General features: G+C 42.0%; 1 protein-coding gene across 2 annotated transcripts; it reads left to right on the forward strand.

The window, feature by feature from the left end:
- Positions 1–130: 130 nt before the first annotated feature.
- NBR1 (NBR1 autophagy cargo receptor) lies at positions 131–26,457 on the forward strand. Of its 2 annotated transcripts, none has more exons than XM_033089574.1 (21): positions 131–560; positions 3,857–3,967; positions 6,256–6,318; positions 7,026–7,044; positions 7,827–7,849; positions 11,022–11,216; positions 11,458–11,535; positions 11,991–12,205; positions 13,405–13,572; positions 13,856–14,065; positions 14,588–14,747; positions 14,840–15,130; positions 15,845–15,994; positions 16,482–16,557; positions 17,081–17,191; positions 17,445–17,609; positions 18,806–19,238; positions 19,999–20,093; positions 20,771–20,828; positions 21,527–21,635; positions 24,831–26,457. In XM_033089574.1, exons 2-21 carry the CDS (start codon positions 3,866–3,868, stop codon positions 25,002–25,004), a joined length of 2,895 nt encoding a protein of 964 aa, XP_032945465.1. In that variant the 5' UTR covers positions 131–560; positions 3,857–3,865; the 3' UTR covers positions 25,005–26,457. The 2 variants fall into 2 exon arrangements, with proteins under 2 accessions (XP_032945465.1, XP_032945464.1); XM_033089573.1 differs by lacking the exon at positions 131–560 and adding an exon at positions 782–917.
- The last annotated feature ends 82 nt before the right edge of the window (positions 26,458–26,539 follow it).

Consider the following 26,539-nt stretch of genomic DNA (forward strand, 5'->3'; position numbering starts at 1 on the left):
TCATCTATTCTTTCCCCTGAGTTACGTAATTAGAAAGAGACGGAAAAAAAGGAATTCTCCCTGAGTTTTCTATTAGACTCCCGCCCCGTCACCACTACGCTTCCGGTGGCGGCTTATTATGTCACAGAAATTGCTGTACCAGAGTAGGAATCACTGAGGCCCGAATATGAGCACAAGATAGTGCCTACAACACTTGCCAGAAGAGGCCCCTTTCCCTCATCCTTTCCGCTGCAGTGGAAGTCTCCAGTTTAGGTAAATAAAAGGATTGTGGGGCAAAAACTACCATTTCCAGCATGCATTGCGGATCAAAAGGCCTTTGTCACAGTGTTCCTTGGAAACTGATGGAGAGGAGCTTCCCACACCGGCAGGGGGCACGATTCTAGCGGCAATCCAGTTGATAGGCTGCAATGCTTCGCACGCTTATACACGTCAACAGATATGGATTGGAGAGTTATGTTTTCGTATCATGAGAGCGGAGAATAAGCTAAAGAACCTACAAGTCCTAGGAAGACTACAATTCCCACCCAGCCCCGGAAGTCTCGGGTAAATAGTCCTCTAAGGTCAGTGACCTAAGGGAACGCAGTGGGCACCGAATTTACCTGGGAAAGGGAAGTCGGCCCCCGCCCATGGGGCCGCACTCGTAGTTCCGCCCCTCGGCCCCAATGTTTGTTATTGTTGTGCAGTTCAGGCGGTGTTGCCCCGCCCCCACCAATGTATTCTCGGCCAATCAAAAGGATGGTAGTTTTGAGGGACAAGTGGTAAGAGCCAATCATTTAGTCGGAAACTCACAGAACCAGGGACTAGGCCCTGTCTCTATCCGCCATGTTAGATTCACCCCGCAGGGATAGCAGCAGAGCTGGCAGCGAACGGTCTCTGCACTGACCTCCCGCAGGCGCCCCCCGTGGGCCGGGAAGCTGGTAAGAAAGCCGCTGCGGTCACCTCGGGGTGGGGTCATGTCGCACTGAGAGGATTTGGGGAAGCTCAAAGGAATTCTCCAAAGAGGGACGACTTTTTCTGTATCTGGGGGCAGTCGATTTTTTCAGTGACCGGACAGGAGAGCCGTTCGTGTTCTGTGGCCTCCGGGCAGATGCCACCGGAGGGATGTGGGGTGGGTGGCTCAGCACGCCCGCTTCTGATGGAAGGCCGAGACTCCCCGGCACAAAGAGGGCCTAGGCAGAGAAAACAAGAGAGTCCTTAGCGGTGGTGAAACTGTCTTGGGGACATGGAGTGCTAGGAAACGATAAGTAGAAGACTAGGATGAAGTCTGCAAGGAAAAAAAATATGACACTACCTACACAGCCTCCTCACCCCATCCGCCTCTGCTTTCTGAGAACCTCGTAGGGAAGTCTCTTTGGTCAGGGTCCTCTGGAGTTAAGACACCGTTTTTCCTTTTTGTCAAACACCCAGCTTTCAGGTGACACATTTTTAATGGGATAGTTTGTAGATGCTTCTGGGGGAGACAGTAATCAAAGCTCAGGTTCCCGGGTCTGCTTCATTAAAGAGATTTTTGGTATCCTGAAAAAATCAACATAGAGGAAAAGCAGACTCGTGCCAAGCAAAGGTGAGTCAGTGGCATGAACTTATGATAATGCCAGTTATGAAAGCCGAAGGCCTAGGTCCCATCTTCCTGACTTTACAGGCTTTATTTAAAGCAGCAGGGACAGATAGGCCTATCCATAGCTTTGGTGTTTCCACAAGTTCAAGATTAATGCTCCTGCTGAAAGAATTTCCACGTATAAGCTAAACGGAAATAGTTCTTTATGAAGAGCTGGATATGTTCCAGCCGAGCTAGCCTCCCCCACTTCCTGTTTTCTCATCAGCCGACCAGCTGGATGAGCTCCAAAGTATCTAAACTAATTTCCAGTTGTGTAATTTGAGAAAAGGGAAGGAAGATTAGTTTCCTTCTGGACTCTCAAAAGTGTGGAAGTGTGTTTCTCTGAAGTTCAAAAGTGAGACTGGCTCAGGGTAACCACTTTGGCAGACTGAATCAGTCACTTCGTTTCCTTGATTTTGCCCAAGATTCTGTGGAGTTGACAGGAATTCTGTCCCAAGTGTTAAGGACCCCAACCAAGAATTGCATTCCGTATGAATGAATATTAGATAATCAGCAGGATTAGTGCTAGAAACCAGTATTATTTTGGTGGTGAACTTGGCTGTAAATGGAGACAAAGAATGGAAGAAAATGGGGGATAATTGTCTTTGATTTTAAAAAAGATTCTCAGACCTTCAAGGTCCTTTTAATGACAGTGTCAGTTGTATTGTTTTACAGGGCAGTGCATTATACTGTGGAAAACAAAACTATTTTAAGTCCTAAAGACTGATTTATTATAATAGTGATTTTTATGTTTGTGTAACATTGTAAAAGAACTTGCATACACATATTTATTTGATCCTTAGGATAAAATTGTGCGATGGTGAAAGCAGAGATAGTAGACCTATTTGACAGATTAAGAAACTGAAGCTCAGAGGTTAAATGACTTGCTCAGGTATATGGCTAGTAATGTGCCAGAGCTCTGTCTGGAACTAAACTTTTTCCAGCCTTTGTGTTCAATCCATTCCCAGTACAATAAACTCCTGGCACTTAATCTTATTCATCTGTCTCCTGTGCCTGGATCAGAATCTGGTCCTTGTAACTGCTTATTAAAGATTTGTCAATGAATATGTTTAAAAGCTGACATTTTTCATTACAACTTATATTTAGATTTAAATGAACTATTTTTTCATAAAATCATAAAAACCAACCAACCTAGGAACTCATAATTAAACAAAATCATTAAATAAAAATTGACCAGAATGGACATTCAGTTAAGGAATTGTTAACTTCTTGGCATGATAATGGCATCGTGGTTATGTTTTAAAAAATAATTATCTTTTAAAGATACATAGCTTGTTTCATGGATGTTTCATGGATGAAATGATGCCTGGCTGTCTGACAGCTTGCCTTTTTTTATTGTAATCCGGTAGGAAAAGGGTATTGCTATAACAAGATTAGTCCTGAGTTGATGTTAATTAATAGAAGATAGCTGATGGGTCCATAGAGGTTTATTAAATATCAATCTCTTGAATAGGTTTAAATTTTCCCATAATTAATCATTTTTTAAAAATTAGATTACTGTAGTTTGGTTAAAACCTGAGTTGACTACAGTCAGTCCACATGGTGGGGGAGGTAGGTATGCAGGGGTGTAGATGAAGTGAGGGTAACTTCGAGTTGATCACTGTGATTAGATGTTCATTACTCTCCTCTTTTATGTACGTTTGAAGTTTGAAGTTCTCCATAAAAGAAAAAAGTAGACTACCAAAAACAGATGAACCTGGATGAAGGGTGTTGAATGCTACCCCAGTGTAGTTTCCTGGGTAGTGTTTTAGCCTCTAAATTATTAAAATTGATCTAGTAGAGAACCTGGGTTGCTCAATTTGGGCAAAAGCTGCTTTTTCAAGAAAAATGTAGAATGTTGCTTTCAACTTATAAGAATTAAATTCCCTGAGGCTAGAGACCTAATCTGATTTATTTATCTGGTAGGTATCCTGCTACTAGCAGATAGTAGGTATGTGTTAGTTAACCAATCACTATAAAGTTTCAGAAAATCCTAAAGGATTTTATAAATGTTAGATGATTTCTGTGGGCGTGGCCAAAATTTACATTCTCTCAGCAAACATTTAACCTTGAGATTAGTTTTAAACCACCCACTAGATTGTAAGTAGAAGAGCAGAGACATTGTCTTATTCACTGCTGTCACCTCCTAGCCCAGCCCAGCCTGTATTAGGTCCTCACAAGTATTTGTTGAATATGTTATGCAATTTACACGCAACCCTTTCTAATGTGTTTTCTCTCTCTCAACTACCCTCTCAACTCTAGCCCCATAGCATGGAACCACAGGTTACTCTAAATGTGACTTTTAAAAATGAAACTCAAAGCTTTCTGGTTTCTGATCCAGAAAATACAACTTGGGCTGATGTGGAAGCTATGGTGAGTGTTAACTTTGTTTCTCCGTCTTTTAACTATAGATTTTTTTTCCCCCCAAAAGGTAGCTATTTTTAGCAGTGTTGTTTCATAGCTGCAAAGCCTGTCATATTTCCCATTTCTGGGCCTTTTGGAAAATTATGTTTGACAAGGGTTAAATATTCATATAGGAGATGTGGCCTGGTAAAGAGAACAAATAAATTCCGTTTGAGAGTTTAGAAGGGAAAGTTAAAGTTATTTTTTTAAGTGAGATAGGACTTAGAAAACCTATTAATTTTAGAAACAGTCTGAGGAATGAATTGGTGCAGGCCCCACCCTACCAGGCCCCAGAGGAATGTTCTCTTGCCTGAGAGCAAATATGTTACTGTGGTTGGTAAACCACCAAGGGTATATATAACTTGTGTTTTGTAAGAACTAATCAATTGCTTTTATTGCTGGGTCAGAAGCTGAGTATCTCAAAGTTGAGCAACACAAAACTCTCATTTATTCCCTTTTTTTTTATTTTTTTGGTTTGCCCTTTGTACTCTTGTTTGGTTTGCAGTAGTGAATGTTTTACTTCCTGTATCACTGTTTATCTAACAAAAACCCTTTGGTAAAAACTTTTTATCTGGTTATGTGTTATGGTAACTAAAAGGTAAAAGAAATGGTGAAGAGACTGCAAAAGGTGTCTGATGTACTCCTCTGTCTTCCAGCAAATACTTTTTTATACTGTCCTACACAGATGATTATCCAGAGAGTTGGATCTTGTTTGTCAAATGATCTGAAAATCAAACAGTTATCTTTTTTCCTAATAGTTAAATGAGCTGACAGCTTGCCTTTTTTCTTTATTGTAAATTTTAAATTATGAAAGTGTAATAACGTGTGCCCATTATAAGTGAAATAATCCAAACATATAAAGAAAAAGTTAATACCCCTCCACAGCCCCCTCCCACCATCCACTATTCCCACCTCTCTGGGGTAACCAATGTTAACAACCTTGTATGCACTTACCCATATTTCCTATGTTCATACAGATACTCATACTACAAACATTATTCCGCAGCTTGCTTTTTTACCCAACAATATGTTATAGTAGACATAGTTCTCAATGGACAGTTAAAAATCCAAGCTCATTCTTTTTAAAGCTATAGATTGTCCATAGTATTATTGGTATTGTTGTACTATAATTTAACCATACTTTATTACAAGATTGTTTCTAGTTTTTTTGAGGTATAATTGACATATTAGTTTCAGGTGTACAACATAATGATTCTATATTTATATGTATTGTGAGATGATTACCACAATAAGTCTAGTTAACATCCATCGCAACATATAGTTACAATTTTCTTTCTTGAGAACTTTTAAGATCTCCTCCCTTAGCAACTTTCAACTATACAATACAGTATTATTAACTATAGTCACCATGCTATTCGTTACATCCCCAGGACTTACTAATTTTATAACTGGAAGTTTGTACCTTTTGACCTTCACCCATTTCATCCACTTACCATGCCCTGCCTCTGGCAACCACCAATGTGTTCTCTGTATCTCTGAGTTCATTGTTTGTTTTTAAGATTCCATGTGTAAGTGAAATCATATGATATTTGTCTTTCTCTGTCTGACTTACTTCACTTAGCATGATGCCCTCGAGGTCAAAAGGTTGTTTTGTTTTGTTTTGTTTTAACCACTATAAGAAACTACAGGGGATAGCTCTTTGTATATACAACTTACGCACTGTTCTATAGGATAGAGTTTCCCAAAGTGAGATTAATGGGTCACAAGACATGTGATTTTAAATTTTAATGAATACTGCCAGGTGCTTTGCCGATTGTAGCATCTCACAGAAATATATTATAGTACCCCAAACTTTTGACAACATGGGATATTATGGCTTTAATATTTTTTTTTGGCCATTCTGTTGGGATGACATCTCATTGCTTTAATTTGCATTGTACTGATTACCATTAAGCTTGAACATCTTTTTCATATATTAGTTAGGCGTATCTGATTTCTTCTATGAAATTTCTGTACATTTTTGCTGACTTTTATGTGGGTTAATCCTATGTTAGCAGTTTTGCAGATTATATATTATCTTTGTATATTATAGATATTGACTCTGTGTCTTATGATTTGCAAATATTCTCAGTCCATTGTTTGTCTTTTGCCTTTGTTTATGGTGTTTTTACCATATAAAATGTTTAACTTTTATGTAGTGAAATGTGCCCATCCTATATTTTATGACTTACAGGTTTCTGTTACAAACTACCTTTTTTTGATATCATGATCATACAGTGTATACATTTCACTTGCAGGTAAAAGTTTCATTTGATCTGAACACTATTCAAATAAAATACCTGGATGAGGAAAATGAAGAGGTAAAGTATATTATGATACCTTTGAGCAGGTATCCAGAATAGGGATCTTATATCTCAAGACTGGTGTGGGACTCAAAAAGTTCAGGACAGTGTTTGTCTCATTTATGTAGTGGTTTAAATGTATTTGATACTTGCGTGTTCTAAGCTGAATTGTGGCATCTGAGATGGAGTTGAGAAATAGGGAAGCAACATTGAAGAAGAAAATCAGAGATAACTTTTAAAAATCTGTAGTGATTTTAAGTTAAAATATATCACAAGCTGCCATTTAGTTTATAATAATAAAAGTAATGGCAGACCCTATCAGGTGGTTACAATGTGTTAGTCTAGTAATAATACTGTGTGTTAGGTACATTATTATCATCTCTGTTTACCCATAAGGAAATTGAGGCACAGAGAGGTTAAGTAACTTGCCCAAAGTCACAAAAGCTTGGAAGTAGTAGTGTAGGGGTTCATTCCATACCCTCTGGCTCCAGAGCCCAGGCTTTTAACCACTATATTATGCTACTGCTTAATGTACCTGAAATAGAGGAGGATGCAGTTGTTAAGCAATAAAATTTTATAATTATTAGTTACAACTAGTCCATGATACTAGAAAAGCTGAACCCCTGACCTGAGGTTTTACACATGTCCTGTGAGCTGGTTCTAGTAACAGAAATGCTCAATTGATGAGAGGTTTATACTTCACTGTTGCTTTTTTCCTTTTACAGGTATCCATCAACAGTCAAGGTAAATTAAAAGCCTTAAACTGTTCTTGGGCGTATGCATTTCCATTTACACTGAATCTTGTTACAGTATTCATTTTTAGAGTAGAATTTGGTATACAATAAATTGACATTGTACTCACTCATCCATGGGTATTAGTTACGTAGCAGATTTTTATTTTCTAGCAGTTTTTTGTATATAGTTCGGTGCCTTAGAGTAGAGCCTAAGGACAGCTCTAGTGGGAGGTTCTCTTATATTTAAGATGCTAATCTTCTGGAGATATGCCTCCCAGTTCAACTTGTTCCCCTGGTGTTGCATTTCTCTCTGACTTGGTGTATGTTAATGTCAGTTTATCAACAAGTGGTCTTCTAGGAGTTACATGTTTATAAAACAGGTGGTTTGTTCAGAGGTTGGAGTGCATTTTCCCACAGGAACAATGTTACATTTGAGATTTAGGTTCCCAGGCTAGCCCTCCAAAGCTTATTTTAACCAGCTGAAATGATAGTGTTAGCACTACCCACGAACCCCCTTGAGTCCTGAGCCTCACTAAAACTACTGGGAAGGAGCTGGCTGGAGGTTTTGTAACTGGAAAGCTCCAGTAGCACAGAGAGAGGGATTTGGGGAGAACTAACCTGCAAGTAGCTTCTATTTGCAATGGGTTGATAAGGGAGTTTGTTAGCAAAAAGGTAGTAGCTCTTTAGGTATAAAGACTGTAAGCTAAGAATTCTTAAAAGTAAGGATTGGCTATGTTTAATAGAATCTTTTAGGCTAGTGAAAAAGTATCACTGTGTTGTTTGTTTTTTCAGGAGAATATGAAGAAGCACTTAAGGTAATGGTTATTGCATCTTATTTTCAAATAAACATTGACTAAAACTTGAACGTGAATTCCATTAGCCATGGGGAAAGACTAATGAATGTAAACAGAGCAAAACCTATTTTTAGGGAAACTACGGTGAGGAGGGCATACCACTCAGCAAACGGCGGCTCCTAATATAAAAGTTCTTTTTAGTTATTCCGTCTCATTGCTGGTCTTGGTGCCACCATCCTAGCATTTAAAAATACAAACAACTCCCTGTAATGATGCTTTCTGGTTGACATCTGTCATCTCCTTTACCTTGTTTCTTATAGAATGTTACAGTATAATGTGGGAGAATTTAAGGTGCAAAACATCCATTTACAAACAATCTCGTTTGTCAGCGGTGAATTAGAGCATTTCTCTGCATTCTTTAAGATGTACCATCTGTCCTTTCATTATCATCTTTGTAATAAAGGTTTTTCGTTGAAGTTTGACAATCCCTTATGAACTTCTAGTCTAAGACTAAGCTATTTTCCAAAATCACTTTTGGTCTAGGGAGGGCAAAGCAGGATTTTTTTTTTTTTTTTAAAGATTTTTATTGCGGAAGGGGAACAGGACTTCATTGGGGAACAGTGTGTACTTCCAGGACTTTTTTCCAAGTCAAGTTGTTGTCCTTTCAATCTTAGTTGTGGAGGGTGCCGTTCAGCTTCAAGTTGTTGTCCTTTCAGTCTTAGTTGTGTCGGGCGCAGCTCAGCTCCGGGTCCAGTTGCCATTACTAGTTGCAGGGGGCGCATCCCACCATCCCTTGCGGGAGTCTAACCGGCAACCTTGTGGTTGAGAGGACGCGCTCCAACCAACTGAGCCATCCGGGAGCTCAGAGGCAGCTCAGCTTAAGGTGCCGTGTTCAATCTTAATTGCAGGGGGCAGAGCCCACCATCCCTTGCGGGACTCGAGGAATTGAACTGGCAACCTTGTGGTTGCGAGCCTACTGGCCCATGTGGGAATCGAACCGGCAGCCTTCGGAGTTAGGAGCACGAAGCTCCAACCGCCTGAGCCACCGGGCCTCCCAGAATTTTTTTTTTTTTGATTGGGAGCTAGAATTACCCTTTTTGGTTTCTGGTCAAAATTGCTATTCTGGGTGACACTGGTTTCAACAGTTTAGTCAATGCCTTGGTTTGTACTCAGAAATCCTTATTTACCTGCTAGTCTCTTGGATTTGGATATTCAGGCCCTTCCCTGGAATTCTTAGTTGAGATACCATCTCTGTTACCATCTTTCCCCGAAAATAAGACCTAGCCGGACCATTAGCTCTAATGCGGAGCAAAAATTAATATAAGACCTGGTTTTAATATAATGTAAGACCGGGTCTAATATAATATAAGACTGGGTATAATGTAATATAATACCCGGTCTTATATAAGACCGGGTCTTATATTAATTTTTGCTCCAAAAGACGCATCAGAGCTGATGGTCCGGCTAGGTCTTATTTTCGGGGAAACATGGTAATAATTTCTCATCTGCCCCAATATCATATGGTCTTCCTCTTTCCTTTTTGCTTTTAAACTGTTCTGACATGCTGTCCTCCCACACCCCTTCACGCTTGTCTAACTCTTCCTGGCTTTTCTCTTTCCCTATTCTCTGAAGCTACAGTAGTTTCACTAAAAAAGTCTTCTAAAATCTTCAGAACTCTCTACCTTTCACACAAGTCACTATTAGTTTACCTATTCAGTCAGAAATCTTGGACCTCGGGAGTCTAGAGTTTGTAGAAGCCTGTTTGCCCCATGAAGCAAGACTTTTTGTATACAAGATGTAATACTATTTACTATTTAAGATCCTATGTTTATATTTGGAAACATTCCATAATAGTCGTTTCTCGAGCAATTTTTTCCATAGTCTCTACCACACATTTTACTAAAAGCTTCTTGATTTATGGTCTAGAGTAGGGGTTGGCAAACTATAGCCAGTGGGCTAGCCATATATTTTTATAAATAAAATTTTTTTGGAACACAGCCAGGCCCATTCATTTTGTATTGTCTGTGGCTGCTTTTGTGTTACAATAGCCGAGTGGAGTAGGTGTTTGTTTTTTTTTTTTAATTGGGGAATATTGGGGAACAGTGTGTTTCTCCAGGGCCCATCAGCTCCAAATCGTTGTCCTTCAATCTAGTTGTGGAGGGCGCAGCTCAGTTCTAAGTCCAGTCGCAGTTTTCAATGTTAGTTGCAGGGGCGCAGCCCACCATCCCATGGGGGAATTGAACCGGCAACCTTGTTGTTAAGAGCTTGCGCTCTAACCAACTGATCCATTCAGCAGATCAGCGGCAGCTCGTTGTCTTCAATCTAGTTGTGGAGGGCGCAGCTCACTGGCCCATGTGGGAATCGAACCGGCAACCCTGTTGTTCAGAGCTTGTGCTTTTAACCGACTGAGCCATCCAGCCAGCTAGAGTTGAATAGTTTTGATAGAAACTATATGGCCTGCAAGCCTGAAATATTTATGTGGCCCTTTAAAAAGTTTACTGATCACTGATCTAAATAATATCTTTCAAACTTATTGGCCATGGATGCTATTTTAAAATGGAATCTTAAGTCTAATGTGTAAAATAGGTAAAAGAATAGTTCTTGTCACTGGGTGACAAGTGGGGGAAGCTAGAACCCCATGGACTTGACCCCTAATCTCTTAGATACTGGAATACCTTCATGGAACCACCAGTGCTCCTTGAAGTAGAATTTTCAAAATAGGATTTTTAAGAAGATGCTCTTCAAAAAGAGGTGATCACTTAAGCATGCTTTCCAAAATACTATTCTTAGTGGGAAAATAAATGCTTAATTATAGGATATAGCTTTAAGTTTCTTGGGTTCTGATAGGCTGGGATTGACTTTTTTGAAAAGTTGAGATTAAAATCCATAACTGAAGTCCTACATAAAAACCAGTTAAACAGAAAAGTAGTAACCCAGTTAATGAAAACATCTCACTTAATAAAGTACTGTACTAAAAACCCAGTTTTGTGTTTCTAATAACGTTGATAATAATGTTAATATTCCTAATTAACATTCTTGGCAAAGAAACAGGAAGCTGAGTATTAACATGGTATGTGTCATATGATTTAATAAAACAAACATATTTTCCAGCATAATTCACCACACCTCTTTGAATTTTCACTTGGGAAAGGAGAATCACGATACGTTTTTATTTCATAACCTCTGCTGTCAGATGGCAGTCAAGCAGGGAAACCAACTGCAGGTGCAAGTCCATGAAGGCTACCACGTTTTTGATGAAGCCCCACCCCCAGCTGTAGCAGAAAAACAACCGGTTGCCAGGGCGGGGAAGAAGCCACTTGCACATTATTCTTCACTGGTGAGAATCTTGGGATCAGACATGAAGACCCCAGAGGAGCCTGCAGCACAGGTATTAAGGGAATGGACCTGTCCCTACAATTTTTCTAATCATGTCTCATAGTCTCTGGTGTATGTAAGATTTGAGCTCTTCATTGGAGATTGGGAGTTATGGTGACCTTTTCTGTCTGACTTTTTGAAACTGGTAACAGTAGTAGTACTGTAGAGGGCAAATAGGGTGACACAGAGACTTTGTTTTCCTTTAAGTAGAAATAGAAGTAACCTCCAAGATCTTGGATTGTGTTTTCTTGCAGCAGTTTCCACTTGCTCCATGTGACACAGACCAACCTCAAGACAAGCCCCCAGACTGGTTCACGAGCTACCTGGAGACAGTGAGTGCTCTCTCTGGCTTGAGTTTTAGCAGCAATATGTGGAATGTGGTATAAATAGAAAGCCAAACTCAGATGGCTGCTGCCACTGAGAGCTAATAATTTCCAAACTAGACAGTTCTAGTCAATAAAGCTCCTAACTTGTGCAATGCTGTACCAGAAAAAGGAGAAGTTTAATTCTAAGGATGTATGTAAGGGAAAGGGACAAATCTCTATGCTTGAGAAGGAAAAGTTGGAGATTTATTTATCAAAAGGATTTCTTGATATTTTTTTGAACCAGTTTAGCTGTGGAAGAAATAGGCCTTCTTTTGCTATGTTTCTGTCCACTTGTTCAATAGCTCTTAACTCCTGTTCTTATATCAGAGATGATAAGGTTTCAGGTCTATTTGATATCTTCGTGCTTTTTCCAATATTGAAACTAAGGGATTTTTCCCTCCATCTTCTGCTCTGTATTCCAGTTCAGAGAGCAAGTGGTTAAAGAAACGGTTGAGAAGCTTGAACAGAAATTACATGAGAAGCTTGTCCTCCAGAACCCATCCTTGGGTTCTTGTCCCTCAGAAGTCTCAATGCCTGTATCAGAGGAAACACTGTTTTTGCCAGAAAACCAGTTCAACTGGCATATTGCTTGCAGCAGCTGCCAAAGGAGGATCTTTGGTGTGCGCTACCAGTGCAGGTAAATAGTAGCGGGGGTGAACAGCTCTTGGTAGACCTTAGGACAGGCCTTCTGGCATTCAGGGTCGGTAAAGGGAAATTGGGTGTACTCTATCTCTGAGCATCGGATACAACAGCTCTGGATTGGAAACGAACTATTCTTCACCCATAACAAAAAAATAACTATTTGAAAGGTAACTATTCAGGTTGTTGTGTTCAGATACACATTTGAATTGACAGAGCCAGACAAAATTATATCCCCCAAAACAAAATTAGATCACTGTCGTGTCCTGCGCGACAAGGGTTGTGGGGAGCCAGGAGGGCAGCACAGGGTTAAGAAAAGACAGTAGCCATGAATAGAGTTTAAGCGTCCCAAGGGACCTGCAGCCTCAAGGACTGGGTGCCTAATGGGCCTATCTATGCATTAGCTTTTATTAGTTAGGTGGGAAGTAAAGGAGATTAAGCTTGTCAATCTCAAGATCTGTGAATCCTATACATTATAATAGGAAACTGATTCCAGCCAATCACCCTTGCCTGCAGGCAGCAGAACTGTAAGTCTCAGGATGTTTGTACCAAGGGACAAAACCTATATGCATATGAATAGATGGAGAGTACATCATTGAATCACTTCCCTTGCAGGTTTTGGGAAGGAATGCAGCCACTGAGGCAGAGGCTTTCCTTAGCCTGGGGAAAGTGGGGGGCTGTGCCCACCTCTATGAACCCCGTGGGTTCTCCTGTTGGTCCCCACTCGACTGCACCTGGCTTCAGTTGTCGTGTCCCCCCCGCCCCCCCCCCCGCCCTGTGGGGAATCTTACTCGTCATTGGCTGATCAGCCATCTTTTTGGGGCCATACAGGGAGACATAAGGTGCAAACACAAAGGTGAAGTAAAGTCCCTGAAAGGATCCGTCTCACAGACTCCCCTTTCTTTAGGGGCAGGTACATGGGGACAGACGGGTAGGCTGCTGCGTGGCAACAGATCACCAAAAATTGTCTCTCCGTTGTTCCAAATGCTTTCATATTTTGTTTCCTCCCATCAATTGTCCTTTGAAATAGATACAGGTTAAATATTATTGTCCTCATTTTATTAATGAGGAAGATTGAGACATGGCATAGTCGGTGGCATGCTCAGATGGGCATCTGGCTGTTAATAGAGCAAATATGGAAGCCTGGTCTCATATCTCCCTCAGGAACTTCTCACTGTGCCCTTCTTTTCCCCATAGCCTCTGCCCATCCTACAATATCTGTGAAGATTGTGAATCAAGACCATATGCCCACGACTCCAACCATGTCCTGCTCAAGTTGCGGAGACCTGTTGAGGGTTCCTCTGAACCGTTCTCTCACTCAAGGCTTTCTACTCCTCGTCTTCCTGCTGCTCTGGAACAAGCCAGGTAAACCATATATACATAGGATGCTTGTTCTTGATTGGCTTCTTGCTTCTGGTGACAGACTATGAATCACAAAATTACAAATAGTCTCCTTAGTTCCTGTTCATTTCTAATTGATATGCAGTGATGACGACAGTTATTTTAAGTTAATGAAATGGAAATGAGAACTATAGGAAGAGGTTAAGAAACTAAACAGCAAGCTCACGTGATGAGACTACAAGTGGCTCAAAATAGCTTCAAGATTATTTGTGAGGTTTGTTTTTAAGACTTGCTTATTATCTCTCAGGCTCCAGAAACAGGTTGACAAGAACTTTCTTAAAGCAGAAAAGCAAAGGTTGCGAGCTGAGAAGAAACAGCGTAAAGCAGAGGTCAAGGAACTTAAAAAGCAGCTTAAACTCCACAGGAAGATTCACCTATGGAATTCGATCCATGGACTCCAGAGCCCCAAGTCTCCTTTGGGCCGACCCGAGAGCCTGCTGCAGTCTAACACCCTGATGTAAGCCCAGGGCCAGGGTGGGAGCCACACTTGAGGTCCAGCCCTGTAAGACTGGACCTTCAGCCAACTTCTGTCTGACTTACTGGCAGCACCCTACACCCCAACCCTTAAAACTTCCCGTTCTCTGATCCTAGCATTCTTAAAGAGTGGTTAGGTAGTTGTTTTTGACACTTGCTCTGTTGCCTTCTTCAGAAAGATAGGTTCAGAACTGGCTGGTTCAGAACTGGCTAGTGTGACCTCTCTTCACTGGAGGCAGTCTGGATTTGAAGCAAAAGGAGCAAATATTTTAAGAGCCCGACTCGCTAGTAGTTTTATTTATGGACCTTGTGTTTGTCCTCACCATAGCTTTTAAGCTCAGGAGTCAGATCAGTCCTCTGCTTTTTTAAAAGTTATTAGTATTACTTTTAAGGCAGATGCGTTACACATCCTCAAGAGTCACAGTCAGCTCCTTGAACCGGTGTTGGATATTCAGAAGCCATCACATCCAACAGCAAGTGACTGAGTATCTGAATTTCTGTTCAGGCTCCCTTTGCAGCCCTGTGCCCCAGTTATGCCAACCCTCAGTGCAGCATTTGTGGATGAGAATTTGCCTGATGGGACTCATCTTCAGCCAGGAACCAAGTTTATCAAACACTGGAGGATGAAAAATACGGGAAATGTAAAGTGGAGTACAGACACAAAGGTATTTTTCCCGCAAAAATGTGAAGATGAAATGATTTGAAGTGACAGAGTGTTCAGCTGACAAGCTTTTTCTGTTGCCACTGTTCTTTTTAGCTCAAGTTCATGTGGGGAAACCTAACTTTGGCTTCTACAGAAAAGAAGGATGTTTTGGTTCCCTGCCTGAAGGCCGGCCATGTGGGAATTGTGTCTGTGGAGTTCATTGCCCCAGCCCTGGAGGGAACGTACACTTCCCATTGGCGTCTTTCTCACAAAGGCCAGCAGTTTGGGCCTCGGGTCTGGTGCAGTATCATAGTGGACCCTTTCCCCTCCACGGAGAGCTCTGATAACATTGAAAGGGGTATGATCAGCTCAAGCAAAACTGGTGATCTCACCTGCGAGCAAGAGGTGAGCATTTGAAGGGGTGATCAGAACTAAAAGAGCCCGCTCACAAATGGTCGTTCTTTCAGAAATCTGGAATGGCTAGCTTCTCCTCCTCCCCCCAAAACGTGGATATGCTTACATTGGGCCTACTCATCGGGGGCTTTATTTGCATGTCCTTAGGCTCTGGTGCAGGCATCCCTCAATGCTTGTGTATCTCTCTTACGGTGCCTGGCCAGCCTCTGCTGCACTAGGGAAAGCAGGGCTGCCTGGCTGGCCTGCGGAACTGCTGGACCTGTGGCTTTGCTGCTTAACATTCATCTCTGCTGAGCGTCCCTTGTGTGTGTTCTCAAAGTACTAATAAAGTCTTGCCCTGGTTGTTACTTGATGCGCTGTTTTTTGTTTTTGTTTTTGTTCAGGCAACTTCCCTGTATTAGTTGTGCACTTTTTAAAGAGTGTTTACTATTTAAATTCAGTTGGCCACTGTTAATGTCCTGGTTTTGACTATTGTTACTATGGTTAATCTGAGTTGTCATTATGGGATGCTAGGTGAAGGGGGTGATAAAGTGAACTCTGTACTATTTTTGCAACTTTCCTGTAAGTCTAAAACTGTATCGGAACAAAATGTTTTAAAACATGTAGAGGTGCAGCAGTGTTTTGTTGTTAGGGAGGCAACTGTCAGCTTGCCTTTTTGAGTTCTGTTAAGGGCCTAAAATTTGTCCCCATGGTTTGTCTCTGTAGGAAGCTTTTCTTCTGGCTAAAGAAGAAATTCAGCTTGGTGAAGAAACTGAGCAGTCAGAAGGGACAGGAACCTGCATCTCACAGAAGACAAAAAATGTTGCCAGCGACAGGGAGCTCTACATCCCATCTGTGGACCTTCTGACTGCCCAGGTGGAAGATTGAGCGCTTTGAGGGGAAGGGACAGAAAGCAGTGGGGAAAGAGTGCTGACCTTGTTGAAGAGAAGGTGGTATAGCCACAGACGGTGCCCAGAAAGTTAGCAACAATGCCCACTTTGGATCAGTCAGATGCATTGCATGGCAAGGAGATCTGTGGAAGCAATTTCTAAACTAGATGTTTCCTCTTTGAATTGAGAATCTTGGGCTTCGCCACAACTTCCTTTAGTTGCCTCTTCATTTCTGCTTATGGGCTCTCCTTTTCCCCACTGCATTTTCTCTTTCCTGCCATTTGGTTATTTGAATGTCTAGTTCCCCCTTAACTCTTCTTGTTTTCACTTGAGTGAGGTGAGTCATGAATTTGAACAGAGTTGAATCTAGGATGGTGTGGAGCTCGATGGCCTTCAAGTGCCATCAAGACAAAGTAAGGCTCCAGTGTGGACTGCAGGTGGCCTAACGCTGCCGTGTGCTTTTTTCCTCCCAGGATCTGCTGTCCTTTGAGCTGTTGGATATAAACATTGTCCAAGAGTTGGAGAGAGTGCCCCACAACACTCCTGTGGGTAAGACTGTCCCTCAGTTCACCTTGTTTATTTTCTTAATGGGCACAGAGGCACTACAGCCTAGATTCTAGAATCTAGGATTTTATTCTGAGGAAGTAGATGGCAAGAATTTCTCCCAGGATGTGATACTAAAATTACACCCATGGGTCCATTTTTCTCCTTTTCCCTGTTGTCTGTCAGGCAACAATAAAGTTTGTGTAAGGCCTCCCCCCTGTAAAAGGACCCTCTTCCCCATTTTCCTCTAGCTATTGTGTTCTTTTGTTCCTTTATTTTCATAGTTCTGTCTTGGCCATGGCCTTCCAAGCCAAACTATTTATGATCCTTTGTGCATTGATTGGTCTGTCTGAGATACTTGCACACCTAATAGTCTGGAGAAATTCTTTACAACAGGCCTTGAAACATACCCAGGTTTACTTGAGCCCTGCAAGAGGCAAGAAGCTTGTGAGCTGCTGCTTCTGGACACTGACTGTTGACGATGTGATGCTTTCTCTTGGTTGATGGTTCTCCTGTCTTTATTCTCCAGATATGACTCCCTGCATGTCTCCTCTGCCACATGACAGTCCTTTAATAGAGAAGCCAGGCTTGGGGCAGATACAGGAAGAGAGTGAAGGGGCGGGATTTAAAGCACTTCCTGGTAAGGGGTTAAATATTTGTGAAGTATTTGCGCCCTCTTCCATAGCACACCCTGGTTTTTCACACATACCCTCTACTAACCTGACCTTAGCGTGTGAATCGGTTTTCTGTAGCATCTCATGTTGCAAGTCTCCTCCCCTTCACATGGCACAGATCACAGCTGTTCCATGGCATAGTATCAGCATGGGTACATGACTGCAGAGAGCTCCTCAACACTTTAAACACCAGGTGCAGACAAGATCTGTGTCTTTCAGATTCCACAGTGTCAGTAAAGAGGAAGGCTGACAATCTCGCTTCCATGGAGGAGTCAGAAGATGACCTGAGTGGGACCCAGTTCGTGTGTGAGACTGTAATCCGATCCCTTACCTTGGATGCCGCCCCTGACCACAACCCACCTTGCAGACAGAAGTCACTGCTCAGTGAGTGTCCCTGAATTGCCCCTCCTAGCAGGGTGGTGCCTGAATTGTGACTGTGAGATCTGAGGAGGTAGAAGTGCTCTTCTTCACTGACAGTGGAGGTAGGGTGAGCTTTGTTAGCATTCAGATCATGGTTTCTTTAGATTCCACATACCGTACCTGGCCGTTTTAATGATAGCATCAGGAGCAAAGCAGCCACCATAACTCATTTCTGCACTTTCTCGGGCAGAATTACAGCTGCAGACCACACAGGAACAGCAGCCAGTCGTGCTGCCTAGAGTCTACCTGTAAGTTGACGGAGCTCCTTAGCAGAAACCGCCCCAGTGGCAGCTGAGTTGTCTCCTTTCTCCAAGGACAACAGGCCAGGAAATAGTGGGCAGAAGCAGGACTACCAGACTAAGTTTCTCAGGGTTCAATTCTGCTATAATAAATTCCTTTGTAACAGAAATTTCTAGATACCAGATAGGTAGAACCAATACTGTGTATTTCAAGAACTGTCCAAAAATTCAATGTTCAAGTTCATCAGAATGATACAGGAAATCTCTTGTGTTTATTGTAATGAAGTTTGACCTATATCTTTAAACATGATTTGTCTCACTTTTGTTTAAAATACACATTTGCCCCCCACACACTTATGTACAAATGCATAACAAAAAACTCTGGAAGGACTTAACACCAAAATGTTCACAGTAGTTATCTCTAGGGTTATAGGTACTTTTTTTTCCCTCAGCCATCCATGTTTTGCCAATTTTCTACCTTGATTGCTTGTTACTTTGCAAAGAGGAGGAAAGTAGGCATACAGTCCTACAATATTCACCACCTAACAGTTTCTCTTTTTATAGTGCTGTAAGCTAGAAGATCAGTTTTGCTTTGCCCCCCATCTCATTATATTAACCATCACGTGAAGAAAAAAAGGGATGGGGCCTCCCTGTTTTAAGATTCACCGTGTTTTGTCAAAAGCCTGGATGTTTCTGCCTACCTTATTTTTGTGAGTTTCGGTTCTGTCCAGCTTTGCATAGGCTTCAGCCGTAGAATATGGCCAGGACTGTGGTTCCAGCAGCAGCCCCTCCCCTCTGATTCATCCGTCTCCTCCGACTTGCGTAATTGTAGCTCATGACCCACAAGGCTTCGCCAGATAAGGGTAGCACCAGGACCTGCTTTTCGCTTACACCTTAAAATTGGTTGCTTTCATCCTTTAGTGAAATTTGCCTCACCTGAAGAGGGACCACTTGGAGACGAGAGGGAGGAGATTGTTCATATTGCTGAGAAAGAAGCTGTCATGGAGAAGGAGGAAGAAGAAGAAGAGGAGGATGAACTCAAAGATGAAGTTGAGAGTCAGTCCTCTGCTTCCTCAGAGGATTACATCATCATCCTGCCTGAGTGCTTTGACACCAGCCGCCCCCTGGGGGACTCCATGTACAGCTCCGCGCTCTCAGAGCCAGGCCTGGAGCGAGGGGCTGAAGGCGAGCCTAGGGTCGAGGCTGGGCAGGAACCAGTCGAGGCGGAGAGACCCCCTGGAGGGGAGAACCAGCCGCAGGGGCACAGCATCAATGACATCCTCATGACCTCACAGACTCTGGACACAGTGCCCCTAACCCCAGAGGTAGTGGGGCCTCCACCTCGGCTGCCCAGGTACCATCCGCACCCCCCTCGGCTGGGCTGTTCTTCAGAGGTGGAATAAAGAGAGGAATCAACTTGATCTCAAAACCTGTTTTTTTGTCAGCATGGGAAGAGACTATTTCCCATAGTAAAGTCTGAATTTAGATGAATAAAAGTTGTACTGCCAGTATTTGTGGATTCTGGATTCAAAACAATACTTGTTTTGGTTAACCTTAATTATCTGAGTGTCATCTATCTACTTATGTTTTGATCGTGGAGAGCCAATTTGTAAATACAAACATCCCTGGATCTTCCCTCCTTGTTCTGTTGATTCATGGGCAAAGGCAGCAGAAACTCATTTTTGTATTACCCCAAAGAAAGTATAACTAGGAAGTTTAATGTTATGGAGGAAGTATACTATAAAACCAGGTAGAAGTTATTTTTCATTCTCTACTGGATCTGTCTGTGTCATTGCTCTCATAGCATGGAAAATGGTGAAACCTTGACTAAACCATTCTCCCAGGGAGCTAGATATTTCCCTTTAATCAGCACCACTTAATGTAGGGGGAAGTGACTAGACGGAAGCCAGTTTTTCTAGCTTGACTGTGCTGAAGAGGAAAACCAGAAGGAGAATGAGCCCTTCTCACCTGATCCCTAATTTCAGACATGTGATCTGAATCAGAAATGTGAAGCCTCTGTAGAGAATTTGGCACTGCTGTGCTGTGTTCACTGTTTCCTCGCCATTATCACGGGTGCCTTTTCAACTTACTTTCAATATTGTGTCTTTTTGAAGGAGCCCTCCTCGTGCACAGCGTCATGGCTCCCCAGGAGTGGATTTACCAGTTACCACACCAGAAGTGTCTTCAGTCCCTGATCAGATCAGAGGAGGTAATGACCAGCCTGAGCTTTCTCTCTGTATGCTCCCTTTTCATGGAAACCAGGTGTAAAATAGGCGCTCTATCTTTGTGGTTCTTGGCATCTTTTAGAAACTTGCCCTTTCATTCTTTCTGTTCTCCTCCCTCATAGCCTTTTTTTTTTTTTTCTACTCTCTAGCTTAATGTTTATTTAAATGAGACCTCACAGAGGTCGGCATTGTGCTGTAGTGGAAAGAACACAGGCTTTGGAGCCAAACCAGTCTAGGTTCTAGCCCCAGCTCCACGTGTCCTCACTGTGTGACCTTGCAGTGGTTCAGCCGGTTTATAACACCTGCAGGTCTGCTTCCTTATCTACAAAATAAGGAGAATAGCACCTTGAAGTTGTGAGTAGACCCTCAAAGTCTACTCTTTCTCAAAAACAAAACCTAAAAGTGCTTAAAACCTAATAAATCAGTATGATAGGATTATAGAATTAATTTTCCAGGTACAATAAACAGTCACCTTGCATTGCATTCTGGACAGTTTTCCTTATCATTTAAAGCACCTGAAAATTTTCCCAAATTAAAAAAAAAAACAAACTTAAATACTGTGATCAGATTACCACCTGCTTCAAAAATAGCCTTGTTGTGAGGTAGGAAACACTAAGCGCTTACGGTTGCTGCATCTAACCAACAGCTCTTTTGCTTTTAGAGCCCAGAGGCTCATCAGGACTTGTAAACAGCAGACAGAAGAGCTATGACCACTCAAGGTAACTGGACCTTGTGCAACCTCTTCAGAAGCAAGGGTCATCCTAGTGTTGCTTCTACTTAAACAAGCCTCTCAGAGCATGTGCCACCCCAGAGAGCAGGGGAGAGCCATCATTCCTTATTCTTTCTTCTCCTAGAACTCATGAGCAACACCAAACAGGGCTAAAGTTGATGTTTAAGAGTGTTCACATTCCAGACCAGCAAGAAGTGCCCTTAAATTCAGCTCACCCTTAGTACCAGAGGAGAAGGCAGGAAGGTCAAGCCCACTCTGCGTCTTAGTCACTTTTTCTTAGACACACCTGCCTCTGCTCTCAGAGCACTGCCGAGGTGGGCTCCTGGCAGTGTCCAGAAAATCTCATTTCCTTTGGGAGGTGTTTCCTCTGAGATGATAATTGAGCAGACAGACTACCAGTGCCCCACTGTGCCCTTGACCACATTAATTTTCAGCTGGGACTGAAAGCTGGCATGCTCACCAGAGGGGCATGTTTTCTGCAGTGTCCATATCTTAACAGCAGTAGAGCTGGGCCCTCCATCAAACCCTAGCTGTAAAACTGATACGCAAACAATTCCATTCTCTTTTTACATCTGAGTTTTTTCTCAAGGACATCTTGTTTTCTTTCAAGGATTAGAGCCTAGACCATCTTACAGGAAGATAATGGTGTGTGTTTCTTTAGGGAGATCATTTGGTTTTCCTCCACAGGCACCACCACCATGGGAGCAGTATTGCTGGAGGACTGGTAAAGGGGGCTTTGTCTGTTGCTGCCTCTGCATACAAGGCCTTGTTTGCTGGGCCACCAGTCACTGCACAGGTCAGTGCATGTTTTATTTTCCAGAACCAAATCCAAGTCATCAGTGAAAATGACGGCATCTGTCTGGGTTGGAGAGTAGCATGGCATTGTAGAAATTCTCTTTTCTACAGTTTTAGTCTTTGGTTAACACACAACGCCACCACTTTCTAGCTGTATGACTTTGGCCAAGTTTCTTAAGCGAGGAAAGGAAAAAGACCTAATGTTTATTGAGGACCTACTATGTGGGAGCTCTTCCAGGTGCCAATGCTACCAGATGAGTAAGACACCAGTCTTTGCCCATAGACAGTGGGAAACAACAGACATTTACAGTCGAGTATAAGATACTGGTTGGTATCTTATACTGTTGTCGACAGATAGAACACCTCACCCTGGTGTGGGCCCCTGAGTGGGGCCAGGGAAGGCTTCCTGGTAGGTGATACCTGAACTGAGTTCTAAAGGACAAAATAACTGCCAGGAAAGAGGGATAAAAAGGACATTGTAGACAGCATAGCCAGTAAAAGGACTTGGAAATAATAAGTCTGAAAGGTGAATTTGGTTTGAGAGGAGGAAGAAGAGAAAAGACCTTAACTATATAAGTGGAATGCTATGTTAGTGGTTTGGATTTTATTTTATTTTAAGGCCAGTGGGAGGAGCGTTTGAAGGGATTTAGGGAAGTAAGTAACATGAGCAGAATTGTTTGTAGTAAGATCACTGCAGTGTGGAGGCTGGTAGAGCTGACAAATCCATTTGAGAATCCATGTGTAGGTAGTAAAAAAGGGTTGAAGAGAACTTGGAGACCGTGATTAAATGGCTAGAAAGAAGTCAAGGATAAATCCTGTTTTTGGCTTAGGCAATCAACAATCCATTCATTAAAAGAACATGCAGGTAGAAGGATATATTTGGGCAAGAGGAGAAGAAAATTTGGTCAGTTTTGCGTAGTGTTGGATCTGAGGTATAGCCAGGTAGTTATCCAGAGTACAGTTGGATATGTAGTACATCTGGGTCATGGGAGAGATTTGGCCTGGAGATAAACTGATAAACACACTTGTATATGGATTATGTGACTGGAGCCATGTGATTCGATGAGATTTTCCAGAAAGAATGGGTAAAGCAAGAAGCAGCCTTTAAGGATCATGGAAAAGAGGGCCCTGAAAAGAGACTGAGAACTTGGAGGCACATGAGGAGAGTTCTTGCTGGAGCTTAGGGAAGGGAGTTTCAATGAGGAGGACGTGGCAACAGCGCCAGATGCCGCAGAGAAATGTGAACGGGTGGAGAGGACTTGGAGAGTGCAAGTATGCCTCACTTTCAGATAGCTGGTTTACAAAGGGAGAAAGAGGGAAAGGTAGGCTGCATGCGAGGTGTGGTCAAACAATATGGTGAATGTTTAAATTTAAAAATATTTATTACAGTAAAAGACTCATTGCCATTAATCCCCCTCAAAATACTGCCCCTCGCTTCAGACACACTTATCCCATCGTTCTTGCCACTTTCTGAAGCAGTTCTGGAAGTCCTCTTTCATGAGTGTCTTTAGTTGTGCTGTCGTGGCTGCCTTGATGTCCTGAATCATTTTGACTTTGGAAAAGAGCCAGATCTGGTGAAGAAGGTGGACAAGGACACACCATAATGTTTTTATTTGACAGAAATTGCGATATACCAGAAGCGATGTGACACAGAGCGTTGTGATGGAGGATGATTTATGGCACAATTTAAAACACATCTTCTCTCAACTGTAGCTCACACCTGACTGACTGCACCGAACAAGCTGAAACTTGTCACACACTTTACTAAGGTTCGACACACAGCTTCCCATATTGGATTCCTTCCTTCCTGTTGGATGGCATTCAGCAGCAGCATTCATTTTATTTGTTGATCACAATGGGAAAGGTTCCGTGTCACACATTCTTGTCCAGCAATTTCTGTCAAATAACATCACAGTGTGTCCTCATCCACCTTATTCACTGGATCTGGCACCGTGCGACTTCTGGCTCTTCCGCAGTCAAAGTGACCATGAAAGGTAAACGTTTAGACTCTATTCAGGACATTGAGGCAGCCACGACAGTGCAACTAAAGACACTCACGAAAAAGGACTTCCAGAACTAATTCAGAAAGTGGCAAGAACTACAGGATAAGTGTGTTTGAAGAGAGAGGGAGTATTCTGAGGGGGATTAATGGCAATGTGTCTTCCACCGTAATACTTTTTTTTTTTATTTAAACATTCACTTTGTGATCACACTTCATAGACAGAGGGCAACATTTTTAAAGATGGGTGAGCCAGTAGCGAAGATTAACAGTCAAGATGAAAGGATAATTAATAGAAAAAGATTTCTGAGGTGGTGTAATGAGATACAAAGCAAAGTATGTGTGGAAGGGATTAACCTGGAAAGAAGGATGGGTAATTTATTCTGAAATAAGAGGTAAGAAGGGAACAGTGGAATTAGGTGTAGAGGGAAGTGCCAGAGATTGTGCTCAACACATTTACATACTTTCTTATCTTCATCCTCCCTCATCAGTCCTGCAAAATAGGAGGTATTCTGTTACCTCCATTTTCATAAATAAGGGAATTGATAACACAGTTGGTAAGTAAATGGTAAGAGTTAGGGTACTGCAAGTGTTACGAGGATTTAGGAAGGTTATATGTCCACCACATGGCTTGGCCCAAAGAAAGATAAATGAATGTCAGTTCCCTCTTACCTGGATTATTTCTATTCTTAAAAAAATAAAAGCCAAGGAAGGTCACCTAGAATATAATTTTGCAAGCAGTTTTTTGGTCCAGCTCTTTTGAATACCTGACTACATTTCCAATAGTAACTTTTAGTCTCTTCTCTTATACTTGCCCCATCATCACGGTTTCCTTTATTTTAGGGTTTCCAGAGCTTGTTTGCATCTTTTCTTACATCTGGTCAAAGAATACTCTGAAAGCCCCCTTTGAAGCTCCCTCCTAATTCTAAGGACAGTTCATTACTTGCTGGGTTTCGGGTACAAACCATACCTCATCCAAAACAGCCTTCCCCATCATTCTTCCCCCCCCAGATGACCCATTAATATCAGAAATGGGTTAATGTCAGAAAAGCTCAGGGGTGGGCCAACGAGTGTGCAGTGCCATACCCTTGCATGTAACTACCTAATATTTTGAATAAATCTGGAAGGATAAGTATGACTTACAAGATAAACGTAAATTGTACAAAAAATGTTACTCTGCTTTTCTTGACTACACAGCCAATAGTTTCCGAAGATCAGACAGCAGCCCTGATGGCCCATCTCTTTGAAATGGGATTCTGTGACAGGCAGCTGAACCTGAGGCTGCTGAAGAAATACAATTACAACATCCTGCAGGTTGTCACAGAACTCCTTCAGGTCAACAACAACGACTGGTACAGCCAGCGCTATTGAGGAGTGACCATGTATTAAATAACTTTGCCTGCTGCTCGGAGATGATCTTTATTCTGTCATTGGGGTGCAGGGTAGAAGCCCTTGTTTATTTTTTAATCTGATGAATCTGTATAGAGCCCATCACTGAATTATCAAGACGATACCTGTATTACAGTATTTTTTGGAGCAAATCAAAGACCAGAATGTAAGTTTTCACTTTAGACATTGGATGAATAGTAGGAAGACAGCTTTTCAATTTTTTTGGATAAAACTCCTTTCTCCATTTTAGTGCATTGGAGTATAACTTGAACTTTCTATAGACCCGTTTTCCTTTCTGCTTGTATTGAAGTTGAGTATTTTTCTTGGTTAATGTGGATGTTTTTATGGGGTTATGTGTTGTCAGTTTTTTAAAGAAATTAACCCTGAAAGTTGTTTTGAAGAATTAACTCTCATTCTTCGATGTCCATTGATGCATTTAAGAATATCTACCTTCTGGGTCTCTGCACTTCAGTGAAAGAAGTGGGAGTGTGCTAATTAAACCAACAGTAGTGGCATTGAGCAGGGTCTGTTGTAGTAATTTTGCATACATTTTTCTTTTATTTAAGGGAAAAAATTTAGGTAGTGTAAGATATTTTGCTAATCTTACAGAGAAAGAAAAAAACTTAACAGGAAAAAGCAAATTTAACAGTTACCTTTTTTCTTACATCAGGACAGATCTTATTTGCAGTAGAGTCGGGGGAAATAGAAACGTGACAAGTGAAAGGCAGGCTTCTGTGTTAATGTCAGAAAAGCTCAGGGGTGGGCAAACGAGTGTGCATGAGGCATAGGAAATCGTGATGACTTCCTGAATGTTTGAAATCTGTTCAAGGCTTTCTAGAACCCTGGAGTCTAGAACAGGAAGAAGCTGGTGTTTTGCAAAACTTAGATGGGGGCAAATACTGAAAAGTTTTGGTTTATCCCCAGGATGAGCTTGCTTCCAGGGGTGCAGGTCCTCACTCTGTTTACAGAAGAGAGTCTTGGGTACAGTTGGTGAAAGAAGAGATTACAAAAAACACTAGAGGGTATGTTCATGAAAATGACTTCCAGAAAAAGAAGAATCTGACCCCCAGCCCGAAGGGGGAAGGATAGTAAAATAGTATTATTTAACCTGGTTGGTATTTATAATGAATGAATTTAATCATTAGCCATAATGTTTATTTACAGTATAACACTCGAATGCTATTAAATAAGCCAGGATTCAGACTGCAAGCCAACCAGGCTGTTCATTATTTAAAACGTTTTTATCTGGGCTTCTGGGTAGAGGTTGAGGGGCAGGATGAGTGTAATTAATTGGATTGATGTGAGGCGGGACCTGTCTTGACCATCTGAGTTGTATTGTAGGGGTCCAGGAGGGCCCTGGAGTCCGATCATCCGTGTCGTTGTACTTGTACATAACCGCTGAAAGAATGGTGAAATAAAGGTTCTTTGAAACGCCTACCTGGATTGGCTGGTCCTTGCGGAAGCAGTGTCCAGGGCCTGGGTGACCTTTGAAGAGCTGAGACTGTTTCCGGGGGTTG

Source organism: Rhinolophus ferrumequinum, chromosome 21 (assembly GCF_004115265.2).
Source record: "Rhinolophus ferrumequinum isolate MPI-CBG mRhiFer1 chromosome 21, mRhiFer1_v1.p, whole genome shotgun sequence".
In the NCBI taxonomy this organism is placed as follows: Eukaryota; Metazoa; Chordata; class Mammalia; order Chiroptera; family Rhinolophidae; genus Rhinolophus; species Rhinolophus ferrumequinum.

Excerpts from the sequence above, each read along its gene's own strand:
- NBR1 (XM_033089574.1), top strand. The coding sequence starts at position 3,866 with ATGGAACCACAGGTTACTCTAAATGTGACTTTTAAAAATGAAACTCAA. Across the intron at positions 14,066-14,587 it reads CTGCAGTCTAACACCCTGAT|GCTCCCTTTGCAGCCCTGTG; the intron begins GTAAGCCCAGGG and ends ATTTCTGTTCAG. Across the intron at positions 20,829-21,526 it reads AAGAGCTATGACCACTCAAG|GCACCACCACCATGGGAGCA; the intron begins GTAACTGGACCT and ends TTTCCTCCACAG.